The sequence below is a fragment of the Coturnix japonica genome, chromosome 1 (genome assembly GCF_001577835.2).
Source record: "Coturnix japonica isolate 7356 chromosome 1, Coturnix japonica 2.1, whole genome shotgun sequence".
Taxonomy (NCBI): domain Eukaryota; kingdom Metazoa; phylum Chordata; class Aves; order Galliformes; family Phasianidae; genus Coturnix; species Coturnix japonica.
In genome coordinates, this window is record NC_029516.1 from 161274384 (window position 1) to 161294994 (window position 20611).

The window sequence follows — 20611 nt, forward strand, 5'->3', positions numbered from 1 at the left end:
TCCAACCTAAATCTTCCCTCTTTTAACTTAAAACCATTTCCCCGTGTCCTGCTATTGTCAGCCCTTTCGAAGAGTTTACTCCCCTCCTGGGTGTAGGTTCCCTTCAAAACTTCCCAGACTTCAAAACGTGCTCATTGTTTGGAAACCAGAGTGAGCTTTCTAAGTCTGGAATGTGGAATCCTTTCTGGATGTGTTTGGATCTGCTAGAAGTTGTTTGTCTACATGCAGACTTCAAGTCAGCATTTTTCTGTAGGCATCGTTGACCCGAGGCTATCCATTTGCGGGTTCTATGTAATTCCGTATGCTAATGGATATATATCATGCATTGTATAATTAGGTTTGTATTTTAATGCTTCTTGAAAATATTTCATGTTCAGTTCTGTTCCAGACAAGAAAGGAAAGGCATTTTCCTTTGTGGTTCTTTGCTCTCAGCTCCTTCACTCATATTGAGCTCTTTTTATCTCTTAGTGTTAGAGCAGTTGACAATCAAAGCAGGACTTGAGATGAAAGCAGACTGAGGATTGTAGTTTTGGAAAAGTAGATTTTTTTTGTGTCCTGTTCTGGTAACTTCTGAGTCCTGGGTTGTATGCAGTGTGCAAATGGTACCTCGTGCATCTGTTCCAAATGAAAGCCTTGAGTTGTTTGTTACCACAGTGGAGTATCAGTCATGTTTGGTGTTGTTTCTGGTTTTAAAGGAGTATTTTGCAAGATGTGTGTTCTTTTAAACTAACTCTGCATCCTCATCCAACATAGAAATCCTTAGCAAGTGGCTCACCATGGTACACAGCTGTTTGTGTAAATGCTTTGATATCTATTAAGGAGAAGAAATGTGTGAAATATAATGGTTTTATCTGACTTGTTGCAGGCTATTTACAGCAAGAAAAGCTTCTGGCTACCTGCCGTGAATTTATTTTAGAAAGCTCCGATTTGAAGGAATACGCAGAGCACTGTACGGAGGATGGGTTCATTCCAGCCTGCTTGCTGGTAAGTTTGTGTGTGCTGAACGGTAAGGTGAATTGTGTTCTGCCAATGGAAGAGAGTATTTAGGTTTTCCAGTGTAACAATTGCTTCTGAAATTATGTTTAAGATGACGAGTTTGATCATTTGCTTTATTTTTTGTATCCAGCAGGGTTAGCAGTGATTTGGTTTGTAATTTTTAATCGTGTTCAGCAAACTGAATTCAGCCAGCCTTCCAGCTCTGAGGATTGGATTGATTTATGGAATGGTGTTGTAAGGGTCTCATTGATCTCAGGGCTGCTCTTGTTTATTGAAGATGGCTTGTTTATCCCAGACTTCCAGTAATGTGCCATTTCATGTAAACACTGATGTAACTAAGGAGCCTCTGCTTTGTCTGGCAGCACCATTTGCTGACCAGCGCTGTGTTTTCATTCAGCCTCCTCTTTGCACAGTATCACCTGCTTTGTCCCAGGTGAAATGTGGCCCTTTGCAGGGGATGCAAGTAGAGCATGTAGCTCCGGGTGTGGATCTGTATGTGCAGCTAAAGCATAACCAGATACTTGGTGTTTTTAACATGTTCAAGATGAGACTTGTATACAGTATGCGATTTAGGTGTTACTTTCTTTTAACCTTATAATGGTTATGTGTGCATCTTTGTCCAGTTTTCTGTTTCCTTTTCTTAGTATATCAGTTTTTACGTGGTCTGGGATCTTATCCCCAATATTCAAATGTGTAGATTTTTCTTTTTCTGGGACCCGAGGTCTTGATGAACCTATTGAAAAACAGACTTATGATCCTATTTCATTTACAAATGCTTTGTCACCTCTGCTGTGATGGGGGGAACTGAGAACAAAGCTCTGGCCAGCAAGATGTAGGGAAAAAAGGAAAGTAGAGATTATTCAGATTCTTACTTCTTTTTTTAATTTAATTTTATTTTTTTTTATTGGAAAGTGTTGATATGGCACCTAAGGAGAAAGTTTCACTCGTTGTCAGAATGCTTGGAATAAAAGGCTGTATTTTTCATGCGCTGTAGAGTTCTTGCTAGCAGACAAGAAGATGCAGCAAATGATGGTGATAACTTGAAAATCTGAATTCTCTTTGTTTCACAGGAAGTAACAGAATAAGTAAATATGGTATGGAGGTGAATTGCATGTGGGTATTATTAATTGTACTTGAGGCAGAAGTTTGTTTCACGGTGGCATCTCAATGCATGTTGTGATCCTATATGGTAACTCGTTAATCTCTTAGAACTGTTCATCGTCTTTTTCTTGTGTCTTGATTCCATAGCACCAAATGGAAGTTGAGGATGTGCAGGTCTGACTGCAGATCATTCACTTCACATTTTGTGAAGTGCTTGTTGTGGCATTTTGTTACATCAGTTGCTCTCTACATGGTTTGAGACAGCTCAGCACCAACAGCTGAGAGTCAGCAAATCTTCTGAGGAGCTGCTTAAATGTGATGTGATACAGCACGTGAAGAGTAAGTTATTAGAGAAGGTTCTAAAATCAGTGTATTTTTCTTTTTTTTTTCCAGTCCCTGTGTGGAAAAAACTTGACAACTATTCTTAACGAATACGTAGCCATGAAAACAAAAGGTAAAGCTTCAGAGCAAAACTGTTCTAAAATCTTTCTTATTTCTTTGTTGTGAAGTCTTTCTTATTTCTCTGTGTTGTGTTTCCTCTCCTTGAGGGAGAGGAAATTTCTCCACCTGCACTTGGATTTAGCACAACTTTCCGTCTGTGCTGGAAGATTTCCCCATTATGCAGACAGCTGTGAATTGGAACATTGTTTTGTGAACAAATTGTCTTTGGAGTTTCCAATCCAGGTGTTCTGACTTCATGTTTGAGTGAAGCACAAAGATACAATAAACTGTGCAGAACATGTAGGGTTGTGTTTGTTAAGTTGTCCTGTTTCCTGTGAGATAAAGAACCAAGAAGAATCCTTTGGTATGAAATGTTTCTTGTCTGGCTTTTAGAACTGATTAAAATGAAGTCTGAATAAATTAATATTTTATATGAATAGGAAAAAGAGAGCTAGAGCTTTCTTTGTTCATAATTTAAAGCAGTTACTGGGCTTCTGCATGTTGCCTAGTATTAACATTTTTTATGTATGTTCACGATCAGATTAAAGTAGTGTTTAGATCCAAGACTTGTAGTTTAAGAAATGTCACACTTGGATTACTTTTAAAAATATTGGTCTTTTCATGCTGTTTAATGGGAATGGTAGCTTAGGCAGAAACATTCTGCCTTCATTGCAGTTTGACCTTGGTACCTTAAAAACAGTATGAATGATTCTGCTTGCTTCCTTTCATTTATACTTGAATGTTCTGGACTTCAAGTAGCAAATGTTTTTACTTGATTGTGCAACAAAACAAAGCCTGACTTACAGAGGGCCATATGCCATGTCACAAATCTTCACCTATCTTCAAAATGATCCAAGTGGTTTAGGAGCATAAATCCCGCTTTCAGAACTGAAGAAGTTAGTTTAGATTAGGGTGTGTTTGCCCAGGTACCCAAACCATATGCAGGTTCCATTGAGAAATACCATCTTGAATGTGTTTCCCTCAGTTTCACTTAGGCTTACAAAACTAAGAAGTGCTTCCATGATGAGTGTGTATTCATATCAAATGAAGTTCTATAAATTAGGAATTGTGACTCTAATTAGCAGAATACTGAGAAGACAACTAGATACCTACAGTTAAACGATGCTTGAATCATCCCATAATAACTAGTTTGACTGAGATTTTACTTCTTCTCTACATGTTACCTGTTGTCGGCACTTAAAATGCATTTCTTATTTTGTTATGGTTTGCTTTAGAAACAACAAACGAAGTTCCAGCAATGATGTCATCTCTGTGGAAAAAATTAGACTATACGCTTTCTCAGATAAGGTAATGCAGTTTTGCAATCAAAAAAGTAAATTGTGCCATAAGATTGAGACCCTACATTGATCAGCTCTCTTTATTTTATGAGAATGGTTTTGCTGTCTATTGGCTCTGAAAGGTGGTGAAAGAGGGAGGTATGGGAGAGCTGATAGTTACGCAGAAATTTCAATATAATGCCCTCCTTGTCTGCTGTTATGGTTTTATATGTGGCCTTCGAGTCATAAGGCAACATATTATGAGTCGTATAGAATCTGAAACCATTGTGGTTACTCGATGAAAAACCTAATGTGTTCTTCATCTGAAGAATCCATGGCCATTGTTTAAAAGCGTAAAAACAAAAATCAATACATAGAAGCTTTCTGAAGAAGCGCTTGACTGTGAGCAGACTGATATTAACTGTACGATGCCATCACGATGCATAGTTGAGTGTTTCCAGTGTGCTCCATTCATTTATGTCACCTGCTTTATTTTCTAGGAGCATGCAGGGCTCCACGGGTTTTTCTGCTAATCAGAGGAGTAAGTATCTGAACTGTTTGTGTGGGGTCAGTCAGCTTTATGTTCTAATGATCTGTTTTGGTGCAAAACAAAGGAATGCTGCAGCAAGCAGTAACTCAGCCTTACTCTTAAAATATTGCCATCTCTCTACTGCAGTAGTTTTTAGTGCATGACTGCTGTCTTCAGTACAGCCTGTGGATTACTGTGGTGGTCAGGAGGCCAAAAAGAAGGGCTGAGCTTTTTGCAAGTGGCTAAAAGCATCAACATAACATTTTCTTATCTGCTGAATTTTTTTTATTTTTTTCACTTTTATGCCACTCAAAAGTCTGAAAATTGCTGTTTGAATCCTGAAGCTATTGATTTAATTTGTGGTTCTCAGAGGAACTGAAAATGTAACCGGTTTTATTATGGTGTGTTTCCAATGGATGCTAATTGTAAAAATTATTTTCATATGAACGTATATTGAAGCAAAATATAAATATATTGCCCTTGATAACAAAAAAAAAAAAAAGACTCATTCTGTCAAGAATTGTTTCTTTCATTGCAAAAAACTGCTGAGAGAGCTTTTAAGGGCAAAGTTATTTAACTCTGAGAATGCATTTTTTACTTTGTAGCACTATTGAGTAACCTGTATGAGAAAAGAACGTGAAATAGAATTAAGAATTATTTTTGGATCTGAGATTCACTTGGTTGGACGGTATCCTGTTGTTTGAATTTGCCAGGTTTGGTCTGATAAAGAAACACAACAAACAGCCTTGTCTTAGCTATTCCAGCTACGATCAGCTATGAGTTACATTTTATGTAGTGAAATGTCCTTTTGGTATGATTTGTTCCTGAAATTGTTTAAGCAGTGGTATGAAAATGGTTACAGTGTCAATGTAAGTTGTCTATATTTGAATCCTTTTGGTTCAAGCCTGTAATGCAGAAGGCAAAAGATGAGTGATGTGTACTTGTTGAGTTTCTTAAACTAGTTGTTGAAGCACAGAAAAGTTCCAGTGAAGCATCTGTAATTAGGATTAAAATTACTGTATTCAAAGACTGCTTCATGGAAGTCAACGTCTTTTTTAAGACCATTTATCACATATTTTCATCTTATCTTTGTTATCTCTAGCACGTACAAGAAGTGGAATTGTAGAAATGAAACGACAGAGAATGCTTCAGCAATCAGCTCCTCCAAATTCAGGACTGTTATCTGTAGCCCCTCAGCCAGGACCACAGTATCCCTCTTCTACCGTATCTCCTCAAGTTATCCACAAGCAAGCAATAAACCAGAGTATATCACAGGCAAGACTGAATACATTGTTTGTTCACCAGCCACAAGCCCAAGAAAACAAGATCAGCAGTAAGTGACACTTGTATTTTTTTCTTTAACACATTTATTTCTGTGAAAAGTCTGGATATAGGTGAATATTTTTCTAGAATTGGGGCAGATTGTCTGCCACTGAAAAAGTTTTAGTGCATTCCAAGCTCTCCATAACAATTTAGGTGATTTTTCCTTTCTGGAGTGCCCGGAAGAGAAATGGCTCTTGCATCACTGCTTGATAACATGGGTTCAGAGATTAGAAGTGCATCAATTTGTTATTTAATTATCAGTAATCACACTCCCAAGACACTTGTTGAAGCAGAGAAGATATAATTTTTATCAGAGTGTATTTAAAAGGAGTGCTTCTCATTGCCATGGTAATACCAAACTGTTTTTGATGAATCCCATTGAGTTGATTGGAACGTAATAAACAATGTGAAGATTTTTATACTGTCTTAAGAATGTCACTGGACAAAACATTTACATTACTGTCTCTTTCTGACTTTATAAAGCAGGAGATTTCATACACATTCAAGTTCCAGCATCACAAGAACGAAAGCTTCACTCAAACTTGCTTTCTCCAGGAAGGAGAAAAAGGTGACCACCTCTTCTAGATCTCGTAAAGATTTTGTAGTGCTGTAATCCTTAGTGTAAATGAAATGCGGTTTGCTGTTTATTCACAGTTTGTGTATATTTCTATCTTGTATGAAGTCAGGCATGATGTATATGTACGAGATAATGAAGCAACTGTAAGGAATTGGTTGCATTTCCAATGTGTGGTTGATTTTATGTTGATTAAAATCTTTCATTTGCGAAGAAGGAAGGAAAATATTTAATTTAGTAAACATGACAAATTGTCCGGAATGTTTCAGTGAATCTCAGAAGAGGAAAAGTGTGGCAACATCTGGACCTCCTGCAGCAAGTAGAAGTACTCAAGATCCTGATGAAGTAATAGTAGAAAAAGAAAGTGAGCCACTTGAAGAGTTTATTGATGGTAACTTCCCAGTGAGTATATAATTATGGAAGGTATTTACATTTAAGAACCAAATTCAGACTGGAGAACTACATTTTTGTGTTGCTTGTTGTAGGAATTACATAAATTAACTTTGGAAGTTAAATGTATTGTTTTATATTTGAACTTGCTCTATGTGTTGAGCTTGGGAGTATTCAGGCATTTTTTTTGTTGTTATTGTTTGTTTGTTTTTCTCTTGATCTATTGACTTTATTGGCAATAATAAAAAATAAAAAGCTGACTGCTTTAAAACTCTACTTTCTAGCAATTGATTATTGAAAATGCCAGAGAAAAGATCCTGAGCAACAAATCTCTTCAGGAAAAGCTAGCTGAGAACATTAACAAAATCCTGGGCAGGTAATAGAAGGAACCTCTACATCTCGTCTGCATGCTTATTTGATTTATTTTTGAGTTCTGAACGAATAACTGTTCTGTTCCAGTGATGGCAGCGTCACTCAGGCACCTAAACAGACAGAAAGTGGTCCAACAGAACAAGAGACTTCAATTGATGAAATCCTTGGACTTCAGGTGAGTCTGGATTGCCCTTCTTACATTTGTGAAGATTAACTACATCAGAATGATTGGTAATGGAGACTGTGCTGAACTTGTGCTTACCTTTAATCTGGCATTGTCCTCACCTCTTTCTTCTTCCCTTTCTCCTTTCCCCTTTCTGTGAAAGACAACTAAGCCCATCTGATGGATAACTTCTGCCCAAGGAACAGTCCCACAACTTCCCTTTATAATCATCATCTCTTACCTAGTTGTATGGTGGTGAGCTGGTTCAAGGTCTGAACCAATAGGCTACTGATCTTTTGCTGGAGTTAAATTTTAACCAGTTTAACACTGAATTCATTCCTAGTGCCTGTGTAGGGCAGTGGAAGCACTCAGCAGGACTGCAAGGCAGGGAAGTGGGACTGTTTCTGGCATATCAGAGAGTTGTAGAGGACTTAGAAGATCTCTTGGAGGTCTACATTTGTCTTCATGTTTATGTGCTGAACAGAAGTAATGGAACTGAAAACAAGATGGAAACAATTCTTATCATTTTTCACTGAGTCTCGAAGGCGGTTGTCTAACAGTTCTGCATGTCTTTTCTTAGGGTGAAATTCATATGTCGGAAGAGGCCATACAGGACATTCTGGAACAGACAGAATCAGACCCAGCTTTTCAGGCGCTCTTTGACTTGTTTGATTATGGTAGGGTATATTATTTTGAATTGTATCGTTGTTACAAAGCATCATTAATTTTTTCTCAGATGTCCCCTGAGGAAGCAAAGATAGTTCAGCAGACCTCTTTTGCATGAGACTATTGACTGTATGGCATCTGTGTCCTGTAACTTGGAAATTAGATTCTGGCAGACATGACTGTAAAATACAGAGGTTTCATTTGGTTGAAACTTCAGACTCTTCTGGTATAAGGGATGATAGTTCATGTCTGTTTTTCAGCTCTTTTGTGTTATTTTTCTGTTTGATCAGCAATATCCGTGCGTAAAATACTTTTCTTTACTACTGCTGGATTTATAATGAGTACAGAGTTTTTGATGTGTTTAAGGTAGCATTTCTTGAATTTGAAACCTACATGCTTCATTTAAAATGCATTAACTACATTTGTATTTAAAATACTATATTTAGTCATTCATCATACTCTCATTTTGAAAACAGGGAAGAACAAGGTAAACAAGAATTTGCCTGCTGGTATTTCTGGTCAGAGTGGGGTAGAAAACACAATCCTGGTGGATGCAGATAACCTGGAAACACTTGAAAGTTCTTTGGGAACAGAAGAAACCAGTACGTGTAGGTTTGGTTGTTTTTTGTTGTCTGTTGTTATTTGTTATGTTGTTTTTTTTTTCCCTCTACAATTCCTCCTAATCTATTCATTTTTCATGATGAAAGTATTTCCAGACAGTTAAATTGTACATCTCAGAACCTTAATCTTTTTTGTGTTAATACACCATCTGATGCTTACGTTGTATTATCATATGCATGCACTTAGTGTGTAAGAAAGTTTCCGGCTGTTCAGTTTTTGCAAGTTATGCTTGTTAAGCTCCTGCAAGAAAGTGGAATATCTGCAAGACTTTTCTCATTCAGAACAGAGATTCTATGTGGTTTTCACAGCAGAGCACATAAAGCTAATCTCTAACCTTCCTACTCTTTTCTGTCTATTCTGTAATGTGTCATTTAATTGGTCCCCCAGATATCCTCAGTGTGGACAAAAGGTTTGTCTGCCCCATTTATAACAACTGTCAGTCAGTAGCAGGTATTGAAAAAAAGCCGAGCAGTCTTTATCCTGAAATGTTCTATGAGCCACTGACTTCTTATCTGAATGATTATTACTTGTGCTGAGACTGAATTACCAGGCTTTCCAGTCTGTGTAATCTAACTGTATGTTTCACGTACTCTCCACACAACTAGTGTCATTCCTGCTTCGTTTTATGTGGATCAGCTTTCCATTGAAGTAATTAGTTAATTCTAAAGCCCTGTAAAATTATCATCCTTCGTAATAATTGTGGAGCCAATTTACTCTCTGTTTTATAGGTGATAATTCTAGAGAAGTGCTGTCCTGTAAAGGTTTTCAGTTGGAAGAAACTTCATGTGCCTTGAAGAACCCCATTAATGATGGTGATATGGCAAAGAAAAATGCAACCGATGAACAATTGCATGGAAATTGTAGGCTAAGGAAGGAGGCTGACGTACTTAAAACCATTACCCATGAACATATCGGCGAGCTGGAAATTGCTTTTGACTCTGTGCCTGTTCTGACTGAACCTAACAAGAGGCAGATTTCTGATAGCGAACGTCATGAGCACTGTCAAGATTCTTATGGTAAAAAAGACTCATCCACGCTGGTACCTGGAAGTGAAAAATGCATGGAAATTGAAAAAAATACACCAAGTCATAGTGCTCATAATAGTCCTAATTTGGAATATGTTCATTCTGGTAGTCCACAGATTCCTTTGGTTTCATTGGAAGAGGGTTGTAGAGCTAGTGAGAGCAGAACCCGGCCTGCAGGTAAATGTCACTTTTCACCACACACATCGATACCTGAAAAAGCACTCACTAAAAGCCCTTCTGATGGAAGTCCTACTCACAGCGCGGTGCTGAGGAAAAATAATCCATCAATTTCTAGCCCATCAGTGGATTCAGGAAAAGAACAGGCTGTAACAAATGAGACAGGTCCATTACTTAATATTTCACAGGAGAATTTGAGCCACTGTACTAACCAACAAGAACAGAGTGTGCAGTCAGACTGTGCTGCAAAATCCACAGTGAATATGTTGGATATTGACAAAACAGAGTTACAGCTTGAAGCTGCTGGTACTTGTAAAAAAACACAGTCAGATGAACAGCACACTCTCGATAACCCTAAGAAAGATTTTAACCTCCCTTCGGGGCTGTCGAACTCAGAGGGAGCGCAAGTGGAAATGCAAGAAACTTCATCTTCTGCAAAAGCAGATCGTGATAAGATATATTTCTCCTCTGGTGATGATGTGTGTACAGGAATTTCTGTAATATCCACTGAAAATAACCTTACTACATCTGAAATGTGCCACTCTCCTCTCCCAGAAACAGCTTCCTCAACAGATGAATTGAGTACCGAAGCCAAAAGCACAGGCGGCGTATCATCTAGCAGTCAACCAATGGATGCTGATCCTTCTAACATCATGTCCCTCAAGATCATCATCAGCGATGATCCATTTATTTCATCAGACACGGAGCTAAACAATGCTGTTTCCAGCATCACAGGAGAAAATTTGCCAACAATAATATTGTCTTCTCCAGCTAAATCCCCAAGCAAAACTGCAGGCCTGTCCAAATGTCTGACTTCAGAAGACACAGAGAAAAGCGTGGAGACAGCTTTGGCAGAGCAGAATCTCCTTGTGCTCAGACCTAAGGATCCTGTTGTCACAGCAGTTAACACTCAAAATGAGGACTGCACTGTTTTTTCAGTTGCAAGTACAAATAATCTTTCCAAGGAAGGAGGATTTATTCAGTTGATGCCGGCAACAAGCACAGCTTTTGGCAATACAAACAACCTGTATATAGCTACCTGTGTGACTGATCCAGCTGCCTTGGGCACGACTGTAACTCCATCCAACTTGGTTGTATTGCCTGGCAGCTCTATGCCTCTTGCGGCCCAAGCACCAGCAGTCCAGCAACTACGAACTCCTCCTAGAACCAGCAGTACGTTTGCAGGAAACCAGGCTGTCTCCCCAAGCTTCCCACAAGGTAATTTCACTGTTTCAAAAATGATGTTGTGTTTCATTCTTTCGTAAAAGTAAACTGAGTCTTTAAACATTGCTCTTCCTGCCCCTTGAAACTCGAATCTTGGGAGTGCGTTAATTACTGCTAAAAGTAATAGCATAAATAGTAATAAAAAGTATAGGACCAGAGGGAATGGTTTCAAACTATGGCAGGGGAGATTCAAGCTGGACATTAGGAAGTATTACTTTTCAGAAAGGGTGGTCAGGCACTGGAATGGGCTGCACAGGGAGGTGGTGGAGTCACCGACCCTGGGGGTGTTCAAGGAAAGACAGGATGTTGTGTTGAGGGACATGGTTTAGTGGGAGCTATTGGTAATAGGTGAGTGGTTGGACTGGATGATCTTTCAGGTCTTTTCCAACCCTGGTTATTCTATGATTCTATGAAAATTAAATAGAAACCATGGAGAGTTCTTGACTGCTATGCAAAGTTCCATGTGATTGAGCATAAGCAAAACGTATTTACTCTAAGCATCAAAAAGAACTATTTTATGTTCATATTTCTGCCTTTGGTAAGGTCCTTTAATTCAAAGTTCAAGACTTAGGATAGCTACATTAGGCTCTTCATTTAATTTTGAACCATTTCTCAAAAAAGGAGAAGTGTTTAATTACAGAAGCCTATCAAAAATAGTCGTAACACTTGCTTTCTAGTTGAAATGTATGATAAGGAACATGAAGATTTTCAAAAACACAGAGATTTTCTTGCCTGAGGTTTGACCATACACAATTCTAAGAAATTCTGTCTTGAAGCTTTTGTTTTCGCTTTCACATGTACGTAGGTCGCTCTGAAAGTAATGCCTCTATTTATTTCCGTGGAAACTACAACGGATTCTACACTTGGTAGAGCAAATTTTCAGCTACAAAGCACTATTTTCAGTGTAATCACTGCCATTTCAGTGTAATCACTGCCGTTAGCTCTGTGCTTTTGCCAGCAATGAATAAGAGCCTGCATGCTGCACTTGAAACAGTCTGCTCCAGCAGATGTGGCCAACTGTTTCACTGCTGCTATGACTATGGGCCATATTGGTGCTAGGAAAACATTGCTGCCCACACGGTCAGCTTTTCACTTTGCTCACAGCCACAGCAGGTGTTGATGGATTTCCATTGGTGACATATTTTCCACATGAAGCAGTTCAGTGGCACACCTTTGATCCATACGCACTCCCATGTCAGATGCCATTGTGTCAAAGTGGCCTTCTCTGCCATCTGTCACACAGCAACAAAATGAGATGGAATATTGGTGGGAAGGATCAGTCTCTACTACAGTCCCGCTAACATCTGCCTCTGACATCATAAAATAGGAGGCATTACTTAAGGAGCGACCCTTTTATTTTTATTTCTATACAGTCGTAACACTGTGGTCTGTTTTTAGGTTCTGCCATTATAATCACATCTCCAGTGCAGCCTGTTTTGCAAGGAATGGTGGGAATGATTCCTCTCTCAGTAGTAGGACAAAATGGGAATTCCTTCTCAGCGCCTGCCCGCCAGGTAGCCCGTCGCAAATCAGTCTGTCTCTTTTCAAAGCTGAAGCTCAAGTGATAAGATTTCTTTTGCTAAACTTCTAAACTGTAACTGAATATTTTGATTCTTACAAGGTTTTGCATATGCCTGTGACTAATCCAGTGTGCAACAGAAATGTCCCAAAACTTCCCATCCCACCCAAATCACAGAAGATTCCTGGAGCAAGAAACAAGACCAATACAGGTATTCACTTAGCATTCTGGAGGAGGGCAGAATATAAGTGAAGGTTCTGAAGACATATCAGTTCAGAGTAATAAATGTTTATAAATAGGTTTGTAATTATTCGTGTGTGTGTATATACATATATATAATTGCTAATTGTGAGATAACGTACTCCAAATAGTAGTGGTATCCCAGCAATGCTTTATCTCTTGTTCTAGGAAAACCGGTACTGAGCGTATCTGAAACTTCAAACCAAGTAAATGCTCGAACACAAAGGTAAGAAGCACCAGGCATCTGAAGCTGCTTGCCTTCTCCTGCCATGAATTTCTTGGTGTAGCATTGCCCAGGAGGAAGGCAGCTTTTTGAACAATGGCATAAGTAGAATCCCCCATCTCTTTTCCCAGGTTGAAGAATGGCAGTCTCCCTAATGGCTCTTTGTACAGGCTTCATTTCTTACCTTTATGTCATCCCTTCTTGCCTCTTAACTTCCCGCAGTCATTATTCCCTATTCTCAGTATTTTGTGTGTTGCTCACATTTATTTACAGATTGAAGAGAGCTTTAACAAGTTGAGGAGGCCAAAATGAGATGATATCATTTTGATTATTGAGTTTTCTGTTAATTTTAACTATCTCCGGACAGCTGAGGTGAACTGGTGCAGTAACAACAAGTATTTTGCTGAAGTATTTTCACCTCTTTTTCAGGACTGGAAATTCAGACAAGCTTATCACTGCAGAGCTAGGAAGGAAAGCGGAGGAGAACTTGCCTGCTGCACCAACAGAGAACACAAGCTCAAATGCGAGACAAGGTGAAAGTCACAGGAGAGTGCTTTGCTTTGATAATATCCTACCCGCTGCAGGTGGAAACACACAAGCACAGACTGCTAAGAGTTTGCCCCAAAAAGAAAGAAATGAGAACTCTTCGTTTGCTGTTGATTCAGCACCATCCTCCGCCAAAGGACAGGCTGCAAAGCGAGACAAAGATAAAACATTGCCTAGAATTCTCTGCAAGCCAGAAATTGCCTGCAACAGAAGCACAGCTGTGAAGGAGCCTCAGCCTGAGCGGAAGGTGGTAACAGCAGGGCTTCCCTCAGATTCCTTCCACAAGGCTACAGCAAATAAAGAAAACGAATTGCGAAGAGATAGTGATGAAAAACAGAAGAACCAGGACACTGCCAAACTGTCCAATGGCCAGCAGAGCGTCAGCTTATGGAATGAGAAGACAGTTGCTTCGGTGCAAGAACTGAACAAGAAGCAAGGCTCGCTGTCGAATGCAAACAGCAAATCTTCACCGCCTGTTTCTCTGTCTTCAAAAGAGCCAAAGCGAGAAGCAGCTAAAGTTTCCAACCAAGGCCTTTGCCTGTCGAGTCCGTTCACCAAGCAGTGTGTGGAAATGTTGCAGGACATTCAGTGGCACAGCCCTAGTAGTAAAACAGTAGAAAATGGCGAATTGCCAGTACCCCGTACCCCGTCTGGAGTTGGAGACAGGCATACAGATGATACCGCAGACAGTGTACGGACCCCAACCTGCCGGCGCTTCAACGAGGACAGTGCAACCCCGAGAATCATGGTCCCTCCTGCCACACCAGACCTGCCCGCCTGCAGCCCTGCCAGCGAAACTGGGAGTGAGAACAGCGTCAGTATGGCTGCCCACACACTGATGATCCTATCGCGGGCTGCTATTGCGAGGACTAGCACTGCAACTCCTCTGAAGGACAACACCCAGCAGTTCAGGTCTTTAAGGAGCACAGTAAAGAAAAGGAAACTGGAGGACTTGAATGAGGGCGAGAGAAATTCTCGTTCCACAAATAGAAAAGAGCTCCAAAGCTCTCCAACGCCGTCAAAAAAGAAGAAAATAAAGGTAAGTACAGGCACTATTAAAACTGTGAATGTATTTGACATGTATAATGTTTGTAATGGTTCAGAGGCATTAGTCCAAATCATAGAATAATAGAATTACCCAGGTTGGAAAAGACCTTGAAGATCATTAAGTCCAACGCAGCCTAACCAGTACCCTATCTCTAAAAACCCTCTGCAAAATCATATCCCTGAGCACCACATCCAAACGGCTCTTAAACACATCCAGGGATGGTGATTCAACCACCTCCCTGGGGAATGCTTCCATAATGCTTTGGTACCTCCGCTTTCTCAGTATCTCACACGTGTTCTTTTCTTCTCCTACAGAAAAAGAAGCTCCCAAATTCTTTTCCAGCGGGAATGGATGTGGACAAGTTCTTGTTATCTTTGCATTATGATGAATGAAATACGGTGAACTGTGACAGTATAGAGCTAGCTATCGTTATGCTGAGGTTTTGCATGAGAATTTAGTTCTGAAGGGTGAGTTGCACTTTCAGTGCACTGAAGTTTCACTTTATAGCAAAATCATGCTGTTTCTGAAGCAGGTTGCTAAGTGTAAATATTGAGTTGGTATATGTTTATTTTTGAGAAAGCACTTGCGCAATTATAGAGCCATTTACTTTGCAAAGTTGTAAATTTGTACAAATGTAATGTTAAGGAGTTGTACGTTTCCCGTTACACCACGTTGTCTGTGCTCTGCTGCATTCTCTGTTACCCATCAGAACTGCTTTGTCCCTTCGTACAGACATTGTGCGTTGGAAGGCGACGTTTGTAGTTCCCTGTTCTGAGCCTCGGGTTGTTAACCTGCCTTGCTGAGTCCCACAGGAGTTTCACCTTTGGCTCTGTCTGGTTTGGACTCCAAGCCTGTTCTCCTGGAACCGTCAGACCTGTGTTGTAAGGCTTGGAGGGAGCGAACAGAAATACCTGGTAACTAAACAGAAGGAAAAAAAGAAACCCACCCCAAAGCATTTCTGATCTTTTGAAGGTTTTCCCAACCAGGCCCTGAGACAGAAGGACTTCAATCTGTGTAGGCCTCATGTGTTTACAGCATTTCTTACACAGGGTGTCTTCTGAATGCAAAATTACTTCCAGTACGAATACTTACACTGTAGCCACAGCTGGACAAGGATTTCAAGTGCTCTACAGCAGGAGTAAATTCTTTCATCCATCATTTGTTGAGAAAGCATCTGTTAGTATTACTTATCCTGACCAGACGTAGTAAGATTTGCACCGATCTTTGTGTTTAACATAGAACTTGCTGTAGTTACACAAACTCTTCAGGAGAAGAGCAGCTCAACCTGCAATTGATGTACTGATATTAGCATGGGACAAAATGAGCACCCTAATCTTTGCTCTAATACCATAGAACGCTCTCTTCTGGTGTCCTCCTTTGTTCTCAAGTTGTTGAGGTCTTAAACAATGCGAGTTTTCTTTAAGAGAGCTGTACAGCAACAGGGCAATGTTTCAGATAGTATACAAGGATTCCTAAGGAACCAATATTATGCAGTAGATGTTTATATTAAACCCATCCAATAACTAAATACTGCATAGCATTTACAGCTTGAATAAATATTTTTGTTTTAATAACGAGTGTGTCCTGTTTAACGTTTTGTTTGTCAGCTGAGGAGTTTGGTGGATATCGTATAGATATGTTATGGTGGTGTAGGTCAGTCACTTTTGAAGTCAGAAATGAGTATTTGCATTAATTCGTAGAATGGAATCATAGAACGGCCTGGGTTGAAAAGGAGCACAATGGTTTCAACCCCCTGCTACATGCAGGATCGCCAGCCATCAGACCAGGCTGCCCAGAGCCACATCCAGCCTGGCCCTGAATGCCTCCAGGGATGGGGGCACAGTATTTGTCCCCCTTCCTTAGCGGAAGTAAGGTTAAAGGCAGTCATCTGGGAAACATATGGTGAGGTAAGAAAGCAGCTGTCCTCTATCACACTAAGAAATGAGGGAGTGTTTTTCTTCTGCAGCCAGTGAGTAGAACAGATGGGTGCAATAGCCCATTTTTGGCCTCTGGCATAAAGTGTCGAAGAAACTGCATCTCACAGAAGCCTTGAACAGGATTCACTCTGCAGGAAGGTATTTTCCTATTTCCCCATACTTGCAAAATATATGCTTAACTTAGTTTCCCTGAAGACATAACTGAGCTTTTGAGTACAGCCAGCCACAGGGCAGTGTTACTGAAGGAGGGAACTGTGCTTGCACAATTCTAGTCCTGAACCTGCCTCAGTTCAGAGGAGTAGTGACAGAAGCTCACACCACAAGTAGTCACAGGAGCACAAGCAGGATTTTGAGGTTAGGCCGCCCTTAGCTGTGCTCTGTCAGGACCTGCAGATCTAAGTAAGTCACCCACCGCGGCTCCCAGCATACTTAACACTAAGGCGGGTCATAAGAGAGCTAGAGGAGGCAACGTGACTCAAGAGAACATGGTGGCAGCTGAGGAACCACAAGTGAGAGGAGCTGCAGTTGACATCAACATTCTTTATTGTCAGCTCTTGATACGTTATCATGATTTCACATTTTTTGCTTGTACTGTATGAAAACTTGTGTTGAAGTACAAAAGCCCATTTGTTCGCATCAATCATCAGTGATAGTTCTGGAAGTTTTAGAATAGCTGCTGAGGAATTCACCCCTTTACTGCTAAGGGGTAACAGCTGCTGCTCCTCGCTTTGATCACAGATTTTTTTAAGGCTTATTTTTTTCCAGCAACTGTTTGGGCCTACAGCTTCTCTATCAATATTGCAGAAGCACCTCCTCCTCCATTGCAAATCCCTGCAAGGCCATACTGCCCTTGTTTCAGCGCATGGACCATGTGGACGACAATTCTTGCTCCAGACATTCTAGATAAAAGAAAAGAAAACATTAACATCGTAGTTTGAAGAAGATTCTGAATTGGACTTGCACAAGATTGTTGGCAGAATATGGCACTGATTCCCTGGAAGGAAACAAAACCAAGAGCATGAAACCGACAGAAGACCCAACAACCCCTTTTGTCTACGTTTAGAAGCAACACAGGCTCCTTTTCTGCAGGGACTGCACTTAAAAGGGGAGATTTTATGCCTGCACAGCCACAACCGGCCTTTCTAGGTAAAGGAAATCGCCTCTAAGTACTCTGTGTTATGAAGTATCAATTATCGGAGATCTTTCAAAGAAGGTAATTAATACTAAATCTCTTCCACCAACAACCAAATTAATGCTCATTATTCCTTTCAGTTTCTTCCTTGGCTCCAACTTGACATAATGTAATGTGGCGCACTCATCCAGCTCCCGCAAAAGCAGACATGTAAATTCTGTCATACTGTAGAAATCTCCCTTAGAGACAAAGGTCACATTTCTTTACCAGAGCTGATATTACGAAGGAGATAATGGCACATCTTGAGGGACTACGGCTCGAGTACAACTTTGTCAGCAAACTTCTGCATTGTGAAATGCTGCTACTGATTCTTCATGTACATCGTGGTTACTCCTCATCTCTATTTAGTAACAGTGCCTCTGTGCAGCCAAAACAGAGCGCTTGTTTACGTACCCAATTGGATGCCCAAGAGAGACAGCGCCACCATTAATGTTTACTTTCTGTGGATCAATACCCAGCATTTTAATATTGGCCAGCACCACAACACTGAAGGCTTCGTTGATTTCCCACATTGCAATGTCTTCTTTTTTCAGGCCCGTCTCACTTAGAATCTAGAAACAGTAATAAAAATGATTCTTGCTGTGAAAGAACTCAGAAGCTGAAGTATTTCATGGAAATAATTAAGACTGTTATGAAGTCAAACTGCAGACAGCAAGTGAAGTCCCCCTTGCGCTGTCTGCCAAGCGAGAGCACAGAGCTCACATCTCACATCTCAGAAGCACTTTGTCAGACATGGAAAGAGCAAAACTGAGGTTCTGGAGCACAAACTTGAGTTCTCACAGAAGAAGGAATGGAGATTATTCTATCCCACTGCGATGGCACAGCGGTAAGGAATGCCGCATTGCAACACCAGGGCCCGGGTTCGAATCCCCTGTGGCGCAAGTTGTAGAAGTGCCGCTCTGCTACACAGAGGCTCGAATCCCGGGGGTTGGACTCGATGATCTCTAAGGTCCCTTCCAACCCGCACGAGACTATGATACTATGATATGATGATATTTAGACTAAGTACATCGCCACACATTGCACACTGATACAATACTGCACACAGTTGCCTTTAGCTCCTCTCTGGGGTAATCTGTATTTGTATAATCACATTTATTTTGCCTTTTAGTCACAATTGCTTGAAAACCTTAAAAGTGAAAACAAGGTCAAAAGTTGGCGAGAGCAGCGTAAAAGGAGATGCTGTCAGATAAGTGAGCAGCCTGTCTCTAAAATCTGCACCCTAACCTTAATCCACTGCAAAACCTATTTGATTTCAGTGCTACTACAGGATGGTGCGCTGAGGGCTGCTGCAGTGCTGGGGAAGTTTGCTGTCTTTTGCAAAAGCAGCTGTTTAATTCCTACCTTGGGAACAGCGAGCGCAGGTGCAATGGGAAAGTCAATGGGATCAACAGCAGCATCTGCAAAAGCTGTAGAAACATTAAGGAAAAAGAAGTCACAAAAGCTGTTGTTTAAATGCCTCATTTTCACCTTACATTATTTTCATTACTTTGAAGCTGTAAACCCAGGCAAGAGAGAACAATTCTGAATAGAATGGTCACTGAAAATAATAGACATAAAACTTGGAGCCTTATGTGCACAACATAACAATATTCTCAGGTGTTTACAATTATTCCACATAGAAAACTCTATGATGAAAACCTGCTGCTATGGCACATGACATCTCCAAGAATATACTGAGGAGATGCAGTCATAGCACCTACAGCCGTGTGCTCTCTGTTCCATGCACAACAGATAACGGGACAAACAGGGCTGCCAGTCGGGTACACCAGCAGAATATTTTCCACTTCTCCACTCACAGATGAGAAAAGCAAAGCCTTACCAACTATCCGTGCCAGCGGTTTAACTTTCAGTCTCTTGGCTGCCTCTGTAGTCATCAGAACCAAAGCAGCTGCTCCATCATTCAAAGTACTGGCATTGGCAGCCGTGACTGTTCCTAGAAAAGGTAACGTGTTTTAACAGAGGGGAAGATGAGATACCTCAGGTAGATCCTGCAGGCCCGTCAGCCTTACAAGGTCTCGGTATAACAGCTGCTGCACTGAGATAACCAACAGCTGTTTTTTGTAACACTTGTTTAATCAAACCAATTTATCACACGTATTCATAAGCTACATCTCAACAGCAGTTCAGCCCATGCCTTCTGCATCGGCAGCGCTGCCAGCATTAACGCAGAGCTCCAGCACAAACGTGTTTGTTTGTGTTGCAGTGCCAGCTTTGCTTTGGCCAGGTTCCTCAGCTACAGATACAGGGAGGTAACAGGGCACAACGTGCAGGCACAGCAGGAGCTTACAGCTGTGGTGACCAAAGACAGCTGTTGCAATCTTTACTGAAGATGCACAAAACAGAGGTTTTCACTGGTGCGCAGATTCTTCTCATTCTAAGCCAGTTTGTACTGCTGTGACTTATTTGTAGGACTTTTCTTTATCAGGCATTGAAAAGTTCATTGATTACGGCTGCGTATTCAAGCTCTTGTGAACGGCACTGTTCATTCTGATAGAGCATTCCTGCACTTAGTCAAAGAAATAAGCATTTGATTTAACAATATTTACCATTTTCTTTCTGGAAGACAGTTTTCAGCTTTGGAACTTTACTAAAATCAACCCGCTTGTATTCCTCATCTTCTGTCACTTCTGTGTCTGGCTTTCCTGAAATTCAGATTCAGTTTAGTTTTATGTGTGCAGTCCTTTCTCAAACATTCTAACACAGTACACGCATTAAATGTTCTCTAACTTAACAACTTATTTCAGTAGAAAATGTAAACTTTCTTTTGTTTTCATAAATGCATTTTTGGCATGTGTAAGTAATTCAGACAATCATAGAATGGCCTGGGTTGAAAAGGATCACAAAGATCATCAGTTTCAACCCCCTGCTACGTGCAGGGTCACCAACCACCAGATCAGGCTGCCCAGAGCCACATCCAGCCTGGCCCCGAATGCCTCCAGGGATGGGGCATCCAAAGCCTCACTGGGCAACCTGTTCCAGTGTGTCACCACCCTCTGAGTGAAAAACTTCCTCCTAATCTCCTTA

The 20611-nt window shown here is 40.6% G+C and overlaps 2 protein-coding genes across 2 annotated transcripts in view; one reads left to right on the plus strand and one right to left on the minus strand.

Moving 5' to 3' along the window:
• Positions 1 to 858: 858 nt before the first annotated feature.
• On the plus strand, positions 859 to 16032 carry LOC107308369 (protein NPAT; the record flags this gene model as incomplete). Its single annotated transcript, XM_015852233.2, has 17 exons — positions 859 to 984; positions 2491 to 2551; positions 3774 to 3846; positions 4316 to 4356; positions 5447 to 5677; positions 6151 to 6235; positions 6511 to 6643; positions 6916 to 7007; positions 7091 to 7178; positions 7747 to 7843; positions 8309 to 8440; positions 9182 to 10873; positions 12278 to 12393; positions 12501 to 12609; positions 12807 to 12864; positions 13291 to 14446; positions 14770 to 16032. Coding segments are annotated over 17 exons (4368 nt in total), but the record flags the coding sequence as incomplete, so codon positions are not given.
• Positions 16033 to 16912: 880 nt separating this feature from the next.
• Positions 16913 to 20611, minus strand: part of ACAT1 (acetyl-CoA acetyltransferase 1) — an 11592-nt gene continuing 7893 nt past the window's right edge. The window contains 5 exon segments of the mRNA XM_015852237.2: positions 16913 to 17291; positions 17978 to 18135; positions 18929 to 18993; positions 19407 to 19520; positions 20134 to 20229. Coding sequence (XP_015707723.1) covers positions 17171 to 17291; positions 17978 to 18135; positions 18929 to 18993; positions 19407 to 19520; positions 20134 to 20229 — 554 coding nt within the window. The 3' untranslated portion in view covers positions 16913 to 17170.